This window comes from Dipodomys ordii, unplaced genomic scaffold (assembly GCF_000151885.1).
Source record: "Dipodomys ordii isolate 6190 unplaced genomic scaffold, Dord_2.0 Scaffold46, whole genome shotgun sequence".
Lineage (NCBI taxonomy): Eukaryota > Metazoa > Chordata > Mammalia > Rodentia > Heteromyidae > Dipodomys > Dipodomys ordii.
In genome coordinates, this window is record NW_012267262.1 from 629,768 (window position 1) to 644,222 (window position 14,455).

Genomic DNA, 14,455 nt, shown 5'->3' on the forward strand with positions numbered 1-14,455 from the left:
ATATGTCTGAGACAAGCAGAAACGGTCAGTTAAGTTGATGTTAGGCGAAATGAACCCCAAGATAAGGACTCAAATGGTTTTTCTTTCTTGCTATTGTTTCTAACATATTTATAAGATATTTCTTTGTTGCTTTGTATGTCCCTCCCCTATGGTATAACCCATGTTTTCACTGTATTTGATGTTGGTATAATTTGTGGAGGGGAAGGTGGACCCATTGCAACAATGAGATGTACAAGACAGTATGTCAAAAAACGAACGTTGCAACTTTGGCAGGGAGCCGCCGTAGGGTAGGCCACAGGAAAGGAAGACCAGCACTGTGAGCAGGATGGTCATGTATAACCTTGTCAGTGGAATCTGTCCTGAGCCACAGAATAACCTAGCCATCAGAGCCAGGGCAGACCCTGAGAGAATCACAAACAATAAAATCAAGTATAGAGCAGTAGAAAACTAAAATATCTTACACAGGCCAGATATTCTGAAATCCAAGATCCCACAGTAATAAGTTACCAACATGGTCAATGGCAGGGACAACACCAAGCCAGTAAACATATAATTGTTGCTGTATGTCTTGGGAGGCTGCAGCGAGTGGTACCAGATAGGGCGCAGACCAGACATGCAATGATCTAGGCTAATAGTCAAGCCAGTAATATAGGAATAGAAAAAAGGAGGAGAACGTGACAAAATAGTTCTGAGTGAAAATGAAGACGCTAGTATTTTCTTGCATGAAATGAAAGATGTTGAAGCAGAGGTAGAGGAAGTTAGCCCCAGCCAGGTTTAAGATGTAGACTGAAACACCCTTTCTGTGTATCCTGAAGCCCAGGAGCCAGAGCACAACTGCGTTTCCTGCCAGCTCAACCAGTTCAGCACCAGCTTTTCCATGGCACAAGATTTGTTAAAGGGCTGGCTATCTTCCTGCATTACTGTGACTTCTGTCGTAGAGGCTGGTGTGGTTGGATCCTTGTTCAGTAACTCTCCTGTGATGTGTGATGCCCCTGAAAATAGAAACAAGACTTAAACATGTCCTGTGAATCTCATCATCATCCTCGATTTCAAAAAACAGAGTATCATAGACATTAAGTAAGATGTCAAGAGCAAGCTTCAAATCTAAGACTCCTTATAAGGAAGGTTGAGCTTTCTATCCTGCTTCTAAAATCTTCTAAACAGCACAGAAACATACTATGACCCAAACACCCCATTCGGTGGGCTAGTGCAAGAGACCCAGAGTACTCTGCTCTGGACCTGAAAACTTCTTCCAGGTGCAAGAATTTAGAAAGACAGAAAGGTCATCATGACATCCTCAAGATTCAAAAATTTCCCTCCAAGTTGGAGAAAGAGCAGACACTTCAGGAACTAATGGCAAATTAAGCTCTTTCTAGAACAGTTGTAGGGATAGGATGGTCTAAAAATGGCTCTGAATATCAGGCACTGAAGACAGAAGACATATATATGTGTAAGGCCCTGGCATTCAAGACTTACTAAATGAATGAAAGTAAGTTAGATGACTTGTGTTAAATGGAAAATAGAAATGAAATGAGAATAAAAGCCATTAGAAAAGATAAATAATAGGATGAGGAAATTATATTCATCCTAATTCTTTTTGTGCACAGTTCTAGGCATATTTAGAATTACTTATGTGTGCTCAAATACCTGATGTTGATCACTGATAGACATTGGATTAAGGACCCAGTATTGCTTTGCTAAGTACCTAGAGATATTTTGGTATTCAATTGGGGATAGGATTTGCTGATGGGTTTAATTGCTCAGCTGTGTAAAGTGGAGAAAGTGAGGTGTGTTCTGAGTCCCACTGAAGGAAGGTATTTGAGGTGTGGGAATAGTTACTGGAGAAGCACTAAGTGCTGGGCTCCAAAGTGAATAATATAAACCAATTCCACACCCTCTTCCAGATCTTTGATAGAGGTTCTCTGAGATGAATGCTTTTATGTGAGAGAGTCTAAATGGAAGTAGAAAAAGTACAGGATGTGAAATGTGATGAGAGATACTTAAGCAGAGTTTAACTAAAGTTAAAGGCCCAGCTGACACTCAAGTGAAAAACACTAGTAGATCAAGGATCTACCAGGAATTGTCTCTTTTAAGCTGCTCAAGAGCTTGTGAGTCCAAAATTATTATTTCTCCCATTGGACAAAAGATTGAATGAGAGCACAAACAGTATGGGTGATTAACACTGGGTCTCAGAGAGGGTAGATTGGAAGCCAGTAGGGCTGCCTCATGTCCCTCATGCCACCAGCAACTTGAGCACACAATCCAGTTTGAATGAATTAAAGGTGGATGAAGAAAAAATATAAGACAAATTCCCACTATAACCAATATAGGAGTCAAAATGGTAGATGAAATAAAATATAGCACAGAAAAAAATCTCCAGAAATAGAAAGGAAGAGAATCCAAACAATTTAAGAAGTAGGTTGAATATCAGAAATAGATAACAGAATCCAGGAGACATTTCTTTCCTGAAAAGGTTAAGCACAATTGGTAGTCAAGAAGAAAAGAGCCTGGCACTGGTGACTCACTTATGTAAATTTAGGTACTTAGGAGACTGAAATTTTGGGGATCTGCATTCAAGGCCAGCTATAGCAATGTTTACAAGATACAGTCATAATGAACAGCTTGACACAGTGGTAGCCACCTATTATTCTAGCTACTGGGAAGCATTACATACAAGAATTATTCTTAGATGCTTGCATGGGCAAGAGTAAGACCAAATCTCAAAAATTATTGACTAGGCAGGCACAAAGAAACATAGGTCCCAAGGTTTCCCTTATTTGCAATAACTAGTACATGTCTAGGACAAGCAAAAAGGTAAAAAACTATGTACATATGATCATATAAAATGATGTTAAGCGGAATGAATCCCAAGATAGGGACACAAATATTTTTTTCTCTTCTATTGTTTCTAACATATTTATAATGTACTATGTGATTTTTTTGTTTCTTTGTATGTTCCTCCCCCATGGTATACCCTGTTTTCACTCTATTTGATGCCGGTGCCCCACATCTTGTATATACACTTCTCTAATTTGGGGAGGGGAAAGGAAAAAACAAAATGCTTAAATAAGGATACAGGTTGACCCATAGTAGCAATGAGATGTACAAGACACTATGTTGAAAACAAACTTTACAGCTTTGGTGGGGGTTAGGGGGCCAGTAGTTGAAGAGGTGGGAGGGAAGGGATGGAAGGGGAAAAACAAAGGAGGAGGCAACAATGCTCAATAAGAAATGTACTCATTACCTTGCTCATGTAACTAACCCTTCTGTACAGTATTTTTACTATAAAAACATACAAAAATTATTGGCTAGGGTTTTTTATTGCACTGAAGTTATGAGTCAACAGTTATAGCACCTACCCAACAAGCAAGAGGACCAGAGTTCAAACCCCAATACAAGGGAGAAGGAGAGAGGGAGAGAGGAGGGGGAGGAAGAGAGAGAGAGTCAAAAAAAGCCATATGAAGACATAGTAGATGTAAGCTTAATCTGAGGAATAGGCAACAATCAAGGTATAGGAAGTAAAGAGATCTTAAGTAAAATTCATCCCAAAGAAGGATTCACAAAAACATAAAACTCCATATATTATAATAAAAAAAACAAAGAAAAAATTCTGAGAGATGTTAAAGAAAAGGAATTAATCGCATACAGAAACCTGTGGGCTAGGACAGAGCCAGGTGGTGAGGTGAAAGTATTGTGTCAAAAGTAACAGCCACCCAACAATAACTTGCCCATATGGTAGTGTTTCAGGCACAATACAGAAATGATAACTTTCCCAGAGCAACAACAGAAAAAATAAATGTATAACCACTTGACTTATTTACAAGAATGGTTAAAGCAGGTTCCTTGAGCTATAATAAATGTCTGTAACATAAAAACATTCAAAAGCACAAAACCCAGTTGCACAAGTAATATGGGAAGTAATATGAACCAGTATTCAAAATATTTGTTTGAATGGTTGGAATATTAATTTTATGCCTACTATGTGGTTCAAAGGAAAAAATAGTAATGATTATCTCTAAATTAAGATTCACAGAGAATATTTGAACAATATGTCCAGGCATAGTGGCTTATTCATGAAATTCTCATTGCTTGAGACAGACATCTGGGTAACAGTTTAAGTCCAATCTAGGCAAAAGTTCAAAAGATCCAATCTCTACAACAACAACAAAAAACTGTAAAGAGAGGCACATACCTGTCATCCTAGCTATGCATGAAGCAAAAATAGGAGGATCATGACCCAAACTGTTCAAGTAAAATTGTGATATCTTATCTAAAAAAAATAACTAAGGGGCTGGGATGTAGCTCAGTGGCAAAGCGCTTGCCTAGCAAGTGCAACGTCATGGGTTCGATCCCCAGTACCAAAAAAGAAAAGACAAAAAAAAAATACAGTTAAAAAAAATAACTAAGGCAAAAAAGGCTTACGTGTGGTTCATTTGTAACAAAGTGACTGAGTTCAATTCAAAGTGGAATGAAGGTGGGTGGGCCTATGAGGGAAGGCATAAAGTAATCTTTCTGTGGTGTAGGGATAGCTCAATGTCTTCAGTGTGGTGGTGGTTAAGCATATTTATCTATGTGACAAAATGTGGTAGACTTACCCACAAAGGCAAATCTTCCCCCAAAACAAAAGTGAGTGAATATAAAACCTTGTAAAACCCAACTGACAGCTGCAGGTAGTATGTGGATGGCATTGGTACATGAAATTGGCAATTGTGTACCAAGGTCCATTTTCTGATTTTGAGACTATATCCTTATAAAGATCCAGCACCACACAACTACGGATTACAAATAGAGGATGGAGAAACAGAGGAATAAGTTTCAAGCCAATCCAAATTCACTATCAAAATTGTGAGGTAAAAACTAGCACCAACAATCTGCAGAAGTTAGTGGAAGAGAAGCCAAAGAGATAAGAGTACAAAGGAACAAGTGTACACTCCCACCAACAGTGCAGTAGGGTTCCTTTTTGGCCGTATCCCCTCCAGGATCTGTTGTTATTAGAATTCTAACTGGGGTGAGGTGGAATCTCAATGTTGTTTTGATTTGCATTTCTTTGATGACCAGAGAAATTGAGCATTTCTTCATGTGTCTATTGGCCATTCTTATTTTCTTTTCAGAGAAGTCTCTCTTTAAGTCTTTAGCCCACTTATTAATGGGGTGGTTGTTTCTTTGAGGATTTGTTTTTGGAGGATTTAAGTTTTTGAGTTCTAAGTATACTTTAGATATGAGACCCATGTTGTTCCTTTTAAGAGGAATAGGGTTCCTCTTTCTCCACATCCTCACCGGCATTTTTTGTTGGCTGAATTTAGGATGTGGGCCATTCTGACTGGGGTAAGGTGGGGTGCCCTGAATTTTGTATATACATTTGTCTAATTTGGGGAGTGGAGGGAAATAACAAAATGCTGAAACAAGGACACATGCTGACCCATTGCAACAATGATACCCACAAGACACTATATTGGAAATGAACTTCACAACTTTGGGGGTGGGGGAGGAGTAAGAGAGGTGGGGAACGGAAGGGATAGTGGGAGAACAACAAAGGAGGGGTTAACAAGACATGTACTCATTGCCTCACTCATGTAACTATAACCACTCTGTACAGCATCTTTACAATAAAATAAAATTTTAAAAAAAGAGTTCAAATGAGAGATGAAGGCCAATTAGGAATGGCTGTAGTATTCTAGAATTCCTCTCTTGCCTCAAAAAGTCAGCCATCATCTTGGGATTGAGGAGAATTACATGGATAAAAAGCCCCTAAGTAGAAAGAGGACAAATTCTATTCTTAGGATTCAGAGAGGCATTGAGAGGCAAATGTACTATCATGAGCTCTGCCTACCCCCAGTAACATAATTGAATACTTGGACTAAAGGGCATTTGGATCAGAAGGGAGAAGGTTCCGCTGTCCCTCCCAGCCACGAGGCTGCTCATATCTAGTTTTCAGATGGAAGCTTCCTGTCTCCTACCTTTCACCGACTGAAAGCATCCCCACACAAAGCAAATGGGGGAAGGGCTTAAGCCAAAAATCTTACCAAACTTGAGAAACAAGGCTAATCTTTTTTTTGGGGGGGGTCCGGTTGTGGGGCCTTAACTCTGGGCCTGGGCACTGTCCCTCAGCTCTTCAGCTCAAGGCTAGCGCTCTACCACTTGAGCCACAGCGCCACTTCTGGCTTTTTCTTTTTGCTTATGTGGTGCTGAGGAATCGAACCCAGGGCCTTGAGCATGCAAGGCAAGCGCTCTACCACTGAGCCACCTTCCCAGCCCCAACAAGGCTAATCTTGATATAAACCCTTACCTTTCTTCATTCTTCTGTCAGAAGGTGAAGAGCTGACTTGTTTGAATGGTGTCCTTCTGGCATTGAAGGATGCCAGGGGACTCTTTTGTCTTAGTTAAACTGAAGAGCCAGTCAGAGTGACTCTAATCTTTGTGTGTGTGTGTGTGTGTGAAAACACCATACAGAGGGGTTACAATTACATGGGCAAGACAGTGAGTACATTTCTTATCAAGCATTGTTGCTTCCTACTTTGTTTCCCCATACCACCCCTTCCCCTCTCCACTCCCCATCCCCACACCCCTCTACCACCCCCCACCCTACCACCCCCCACCCCGCCTAACTCTTGTACATCTCATTGTTGTAATGGGTCCACCTGTAATCTTAAGGTAGTCCTTAAGTCTCAGAAAAGCCTGGAGTTCCCTGATAACCACACTATGAGTCAGCCAATCAGCAGGGAAACGGAAATTACAGGATAAGCAGAACAAAGACCCCTTGTATTTCAAACCCAGAGCAAGACCAGCCCGACTGCACCAACGAAGTGCTAGGTCTGCAGTTGCTATGTCTGCAGTATCAAGTGTTAACCAATCATGTGTAGGCCTAAATGAATTTCCCAAGCTTGCTCACAGTGTATTATAAAAGCTGTGAAAAAACAGAGGTTGTGGCCTTCCTGCATAACCAGCTGCGACAGTGTGCATGAAGTCCAGGCTCAAGCATGCAATAAATGACTCTCGTGTGCTTGCATTGGAATCTGCTCCTTGGTGGTCTTTGGGGGTTCCTATCTGGGCTTAAAAACCAGGGGATTACTATAAGAACCAGAGAAAAATCTTGTGGCTAGCAAGGCTTTATCAAGATGTTAGACAGCCCCTGTGATTTCCTGTGGGCAAATCAGATACCTGAGTAATCTGAGACAGTATCCTCACAGGGATGTCTCTGGACTTCTGTGCAATTACACCTCATATCCAATCTCCCCTTCCACCTCATTTCACAAGATGTTCAGAAACATCTTCCCATTATCCATTTATTTATTGGCACCTCTGCTGCCATTTTACTTGATGTGTACTTTCCTTTCAATGTAATCCTTTAAACCAGAATGTTCAATTTCCTATGAGCACAGGCAAAAGTAATAGCAAGCCCTATCGGATTGCTTGTGAGTCTGACTAACTAAAGAATAAGCTGTATCATAGGGTCATTTAAGGCCTGACTTCTCCTTTGCCCTTATTTTTCTTATCACTAGCAATTCATCCATCCATTCATTAATATGTGTGTGTGTGTGTGTGTGTGTTTTAATTCCAAATGGCATAGAAATGAATGAAGGTGAAATTCTCATGAATTCTATCATTTTCATCATCCACTAACCACTTCCTATACTTTCTACTCTATTTTTCCTCATAATTACTACTGAATAATAAAATTACATTTCTATTACTACTTTACTCATGTGAGAGAATAGATTAATTGACTTCTATAAAATGTAGAGTTCATGTTCACATAGCTTAGACTTCTGCCATCCAACGAAATTTTTATTTATTTTTGTTTCATTAATATAAAAATTTTAAAGTGTCATATATGATTTTCCTTCTTATGAGTCATGCTACACTAAAGTCATCTATGTGTTATTTCTTAAATGTAATATGAATTATAATCTATCCTAGTTATTCAAGGAAGTTCTTCAAAGAATTCCTTCTGCAGATTTTTGGTTGTTGTTTTTAAGCTTTTGTTACAGACTGGGTGAGTTCTTTGTGAATTTGAATAAAGAAGTCCTAACCACCAGTACTTCAGAATTCCATAGATCTGCATATGGAGTCTAAATAAGGAAAGAATTAAGTTGAAATGAGTTTGTGTGGGTTTTAAACCAATATGACTCGTGTTCTTTCAGAAGAGGAGATTAGGACACAGATACAGGGAGCTTAAATACAGAGAGATACAAACTAACTACAAGTCAGAAACCTCCCAAGGAACTTACTCTGAAAAAAGATGACAACAAAGACTTCCTCAGGGCAGTAGAGTGGGCACAAGAATATTCAGGAAATATGAAAATGTTTTGTGTCTTCATTGGCTTTTGAGCCACATGGACATATTGATTTGACAGAACTAATTACATTTCTGCATAATAATTTTAGTTGTTATTTGTTTATTTATCTTAACTGATACATAAAAATATTAAAACTTATATCTCTTTGGGGAGTTACTATGTGATATTTGGATACAAGTATACATTGTATAATATTTAAATCAGATAATTTCTTTCTGGTAAAAAGTTTCAAAATGCTTTTTATCTAATTTTACTAAGTAGAGAGTACAGTATCTGTAAATGCCCTAATGTGCAATAGCCCACTAGAACATCTTACACCTATTGATTGATAACTTTGTACCCATTGATCTGATTGTGTCAGTCCTAACATAATGGTCTTCAGGTCCAACAATATTGTCATAAATGCCAAGGATTCATTCTTTTTAATGACCGAATAGTATTTCAGTACACCACACACACACACACACACACACACACACACACACACACACACACACACACACACTGACATAGAGAAGGTCTTGGAAAATACAGAGTAAAGAAACCATAGAAAGAAATGTTTTACTATTTGCCAACAAAATGTCCCTTCTGTTCCATCTTTCTTTGAAGCCAGGAAGGAGACATATCTACTATTAGAGGGTGAGCAAGAAGACAGCAGATTGGGATTTTTTTTTTACATTTCCTTGACTAGAGTCTAAAATGACAAAGGCTATGTGACTGTATCTAAGGATATATCACATCATGTGACTCTTTCCTATACCAGAGCTAACAGTACAACTACAGCTACAGCTAGCTCTGAAATTCTGATAACTCCTCCTTTCCATTGTCTCTCCAAACCTAGCGATGTAACATTCCCTCACCTCACTCAATTATTCTTCCTGGTCAGGAAAGTTTTCTACATCCCATGTAATTTCCTCTCTGAACCTATCTATGCTAGTGAATTGTCTTTTGAATAGACTCCCATCAATCATTGTAACCATCTGTTTCCAACTGGAAACTTGATACATGGGTAAAAGAAAAGTAAAATACATGGGTGCTTTACTGACAACACTGTGTGGGGAAGCAGTCATGTATCTCAGCTCTCCAAATGAAGGAAAGTAACAGATGTTATACCATTTCCTTTAATTTGAATGGTTGAAATGAAGCATAGATGGAAATGTTCTGAAAAAGGGAACAGTTCTGATTCACAGCTTTCTAATAACTTGAAGTTTAGCCTGCCAGCATTCAAAGTCGCCAAGAAGAAGCATCATATTCCCTTTTCGTTCCTGTTAGGGCTAAAGTTTTTCTCCTAAGATGCTCCATCCCAAGGTGAAAGGATGCAGATCTGGTTTAAAATTTAAAAAGACAAGCTATGTCCCAGTAATGTGGTGGCTTACACTTACAAGTATGACCTAGGAGGCTGAGATCTAAGGCTAACAGTTCAAAGCCAGTCCATGGAGGAAAGTCATCTTCAATCTCATCTTCAATCAACTACCACAAAAGCAGTAGTTCTGTGGTTAAGTGATAGCCTTAAGCAAAAGGGCTCTAGGACAGCACCCAGGTTCTGAGTTCAAGCCCTAGGAAAAAAATAATTAAGACACCATTAAAACCAGGTTCTTACCTTTCCTCCATTCTTTCTACTGGGTATGATAGACTCTGCTGTGTGGTAGTGAAGAAATTCTGGTTTGTCAATCTCACAGGACACTTGTCTGCCCTGGAGATTTTGTGATGATCCTGTGACTCGTCAAGATGAAGGACATCTCTGTGGTTCCTTGTCTGGGAACCTACCAGCAAATGAGAGTGTGGAGACTATTGAGTCCTGTTCCTTGCACAATGCTGCTGAACATTTTATCTTAGTCGACTTCTATCTCTCAGCCTCGATGCATCATCACCCCATTAGTCAACTTCCCTGTAAGATGTTTTGTGGCTTCTTGCTGCCAGCTGACCACCAGTACCAAACGATGTGAGCATCTTTTGAGGACCTGAATGCAGGTAGGAATGTGGGCTGCCAAGGCATGATTAAAACCATGTAAGTGCCATTTTCTTTGCTTTAAGCTTTCCCCTGCCTTAGTAAGTGGCAACATTCAATGAAAAGAAAACAAGGAAATAGAACAGATTCCTGCCTTGGACCTTGCCCAAATGATCAGTGTGCTCTGAGGCTGAAAGAGGGCATTTTAGAAAACAACCTATAGCCTGGAAAAAGAAATAGAAAAGTAACAAAAAAACTTGGGGAAATGACTTCTCATGTTTGGAAAGAAAAACATGTATCCCCAAAACGGACATCTCTCTTGCAGAGAGCATCTGGCAAAAATTATCCTTTGCCTCACAGGGATACTTGTATAACAAGGTCTTTATGTCCTAAAATTTAGCAAACAGTTCAATCTTGGAAATCTTTGGGCTCACTTGATAAGCCAGTATGGCAGCAATGGTGGAATATGCCAGGTGTCCAGAACAAAGAGAAGCATTTACCCCAAAACAAACTACAGTCAAACCTCCAACCCACTTTTTCACCATAAATAATTACAATGCTAGAACATTCACTGTACCTGTTATCATATAAACCAGCACCTATGCCTGGGATTGTGCCCTAGCCTTTTAAATTTTCATTTCTGTTGTTTACTACTAAAATTTATTGTTATCTATCTCACCATGCTCTCAAATTCTTTTTGTTTTGAGACATCACAAACTCTATCTCCAAGGGTTAGGCTTTGGAGGCCTCCTTCTTGAGATATCACCTGTTCCAGTAAGATTTGTTTGGCAACTCTGCAAAGATGAATATCATTAGTTCCAGTAATAGATGGATCTTTGTGAACACATTAAAAATGAGAAAAAGCCTCAGAGTGGACAATGTTATATATCCATCAGGTGCAGAGGAGTGCACATTAACTCTAGGCTGACCCCACTGCTAAGTGCTGTCTTATCCACCACATTTCATCCGCTTGGATGCCTTCATTATTGGGTAGGTTTACTTGGGCAATGATCTCACGTTTTTGAAAAAAGGAAATGTGTTTTTAAATTGATTCCCAGTGTTGTTTGAGGTTATGTTATATCCCGGAGATGTTAGGTCTAGCTTTAGTGTCAATCTAGAGAGAGGGCAGAGAAACAGAAGTTGATATGAGTAGCTCTCATGATTCAGGATAGAACCAGTCCTTGAAGTAGAGTTTTATATGTTCCTGAGTTATTTTCCTTTCATGGAGTTAGGGAAAAATAGATTTTAGACCATAACTATAACCTACGTGTAACTGTAGGTTCTACCAGTGAGATTAATATAAACTACATGCTATCTTCATACAAGAACAAAATTGCCTATGATAGCTGAGAATGTATACTTGCATTTAAATGAGACATTTTTATAACAATCATCCGCCTACCTGCCAAAAAATGAAGAATGTTAAAATTTTTCCATGTTCTCCTAATCATCCTCTAAAGTAAAGAAGTAGGATTTTAAATACTCTTTAAAGGCTCAGACTCGTATCATTTCTCTGCTTACTTGAACTTTTGAAGCTGATATATATCACTTCATATGAGTAGGCTGAGAGAAATTTCACCTAAATATGAAGATGCTGTGGACAATGTGTTTCTTTTATAATTATTGTATTTATTATCATATATTAATTGTACACAGTAAAATAGTGTCATTATGACTTTCCTATACAATACACTTTGATCTTTTTCACTCCTTGTATTGCTCTTTACCCACTATCTTCCACAAATGAGAGGGAACATAAGATATGTATCATACTGCACTTATCAAGATCCACGTTTAAGTAAACAGCATAATTTCATTCTTTAAAAATTTTTTATTGTTATTATAAAAGTGATATACAGAGGGGTTACAGTTACATAAGTCAGGTAAAGAATACATTTTTCTTTGGATAATGTCACCCCTTCCCCCTCTCTCTCCCAGTTTTCCCTCCTGTCCCCACCCACAAGTTGTACAGGTCATTTTCGTCATAGTGTCTAATGAGTACCACTGCTGCATTTGTTCACCATTTATCCCTCAATTTCTCTGTTCCCCTTACCCTCCCAAAGACAGATAAATGAACACACAAGACAAAACTAAAAGAAAACAACAACAACAACAAAGGGTAAGCCTCTTGTTTTCATTTCCTGGAGTTCATTTCAATAAATATTATTTTATATGATCAGAGGTACATATACATTATACCATTGTGTTCTTCCCCTTAGAGTTCGTTCTTCTTAGTGGATGGATAGAATTCCACTGATGGCATATAAGCTGATTCCATAAAGTGGACACCACATTTTGAAAGAACTATAAATTTTCATCTAGCCTTTGACTGTGAGGCTACCAACTCATAAGCCATTATTCATCCCAAGGCAATAAAATACTTGGAGTTGGGTTTTTTTATATCAGGGGTTAAGTTTCAACCTAATTTGTAGATGAACTCTCTCCTCTATTCCTAATATTGGCCCTATGGAAGGCACAAAAGACTGTACTATAGAAGTAGCATCATTCCTAGTCACTGTCATCTCTTCTCTGCAACATCCTTCTCCTTGTTCCATCTTTCTGTTTGTTTGTCTGTTTTTTTTTTTTTTTGGATCCTATCAAGTTAAACACTTCCCTGAAAGACAGGGAGAACAATTCATTGCCTTTAGACTTGTCTTGCTAAGGTAATCTATCCGGCTTTTTCTGGACTTGTCCATAATGTAAGTCTATTTCCAACTAATTTTGCAAAACACACAGTGATCCTTATCACTTCAAGGCCATGACAGAGCAACTCAATGCTCACAGCCTTCTGGTCTTATATCTTCCTTAAGAGAGATTTTTCAACCATAACTAAGTAATTATTTCCATTTTGAAAACAATTTTTCAAGCTGTTTCTATGGTTTTTATTAACCTGGCATTGTGAGGCCTGGTAATGCAGCTAAATGTTAGAGTATTTGCCTGACATGTAAAAGGGCTTGAGTTCAACACCCAGCACCACAAATAAACAAGCAAAATCTCAGTGGCAGTGAATTGCCTAGTTCCATGAAGCCTCAGATTCAGTCCCCAGCACATTTACAAAAACAATAAGCCATTATAACTTTCCTTTTATGTCTACCTGGATTCTTATCTTTCCTCAATGAGTTCAAATATTTATGTATCTGTCAAATGTGTCAAAGATGATATGCTTGGGAAGTTATCTTTCACTATTACTTTCCATCACTACCCATGCACACGCTGAGATCTTCTCATAGTCTTTTTTGTTTCTGTGATTTTTTTCAATACTAAAGAGATGAATGAAGCTTAGAAAGTGCTTTTTAAGAAGATTTCTTGTTTCGAGTGCTACACTAATCTTTTGATAAACAACAACCAAGTTTTATGTACTTTTACAATATATGTATATTGACAATATACATACTACCTCATGCACAGCACATCAGGTTGCAGAAAGCATGTCACAGTTGTCTCTTTACACTTCATGCTGCTTCTCACTGTGATCATAGTCAAAATACAGAGACCTGAGTGTCTGGGAGTATTTAACTCATGTTGGTGGTGCCCTGAGTCCATGACTATCAAAGTCAAATCTCACTCTCTTGATCTGAAAGTCTATTCCAGATCTCTAATGGCATTGATATAGATTTGAGGAAAACAAAAACCTCAGTACTTTCTTGGATTGCATGAGATGGGCATATGGCCCAGGCCTATCAGTAGGTCAGCATGGAATCAACATATTCTCCTGTGACATATCGCATACACTCAAGATTGACAGACATACATGCAACTGGCTAGATGCATTTCTAGACTTTATTCTGGTAAGTAAAGAGTTAAATAACCAGATAGGGAAGGCATATGCCATGGCTTTGTGTGCCTGAATCCAAAGCTAACTTATCACCATGCAACAGAAAAATGTCAGCAAAAGACGTTATAAAAATTCAAATTTTATGTATTTTTCTTATACAGGAAGCATAATGTCTCTAAGGAAATTGTTTCTCCTGATGCTAGAAAACTTTGTGATGCAGCAAAGTTCATTCCTTCGGGACCAAGTTTCTAACTGCAGCACTGTCTCAAGTCAAGGGGCGTAATATAATTCTCTGGGGAACATAGCATGGGAGAAAAGTAAGGAATCTTTATTTTTATTGCATTTCTATAGAAAATGCTTATAAATTTGAGAATATGGTTTGGGATAAGAATTCCTCCATTGAAATAAAAAAAGAAAAGCATTTGATAAGACATG

General features: G+C 38.5%; 1 protein-coding gene across 1 annotated transcript in view; it reads right to left on the bottom strand.

The window, feature by feature from the left end:
• LOC105988048 (mas-related G-protein coupled receptor member B4-like) overlaps window positions 1-9,908 on the bottom strand; it is a 29,617-nt gene extending 19,709 nt beyond the window's left edge. Inside the window, exons 1-5 of the mRNA XM_013019540.1 lie at window positions 9,898-9,908; window positions 4,596-4,772; window positions 922-992; window positions 680-870; window positions 258-447 (exon numbers count right to left, since the gene is read on the bottom strand). Of these exons, the coding sequence (XP_012874994.1) occupies window positions 258-447; window positions 680-870; window positions 922-992; window positions 4,596-4,772; window positions 9,898-9,908 (640 nt within the window). The remainder of the gene's footprint in view (window positions 1-257; window positions 448-679; window positions 871-921; window positions 993-4,595; window positions 4,773-9,897) is intronic.
• Window positions 9,909-14,455: the final 4,547 nt, after the last annotated feature.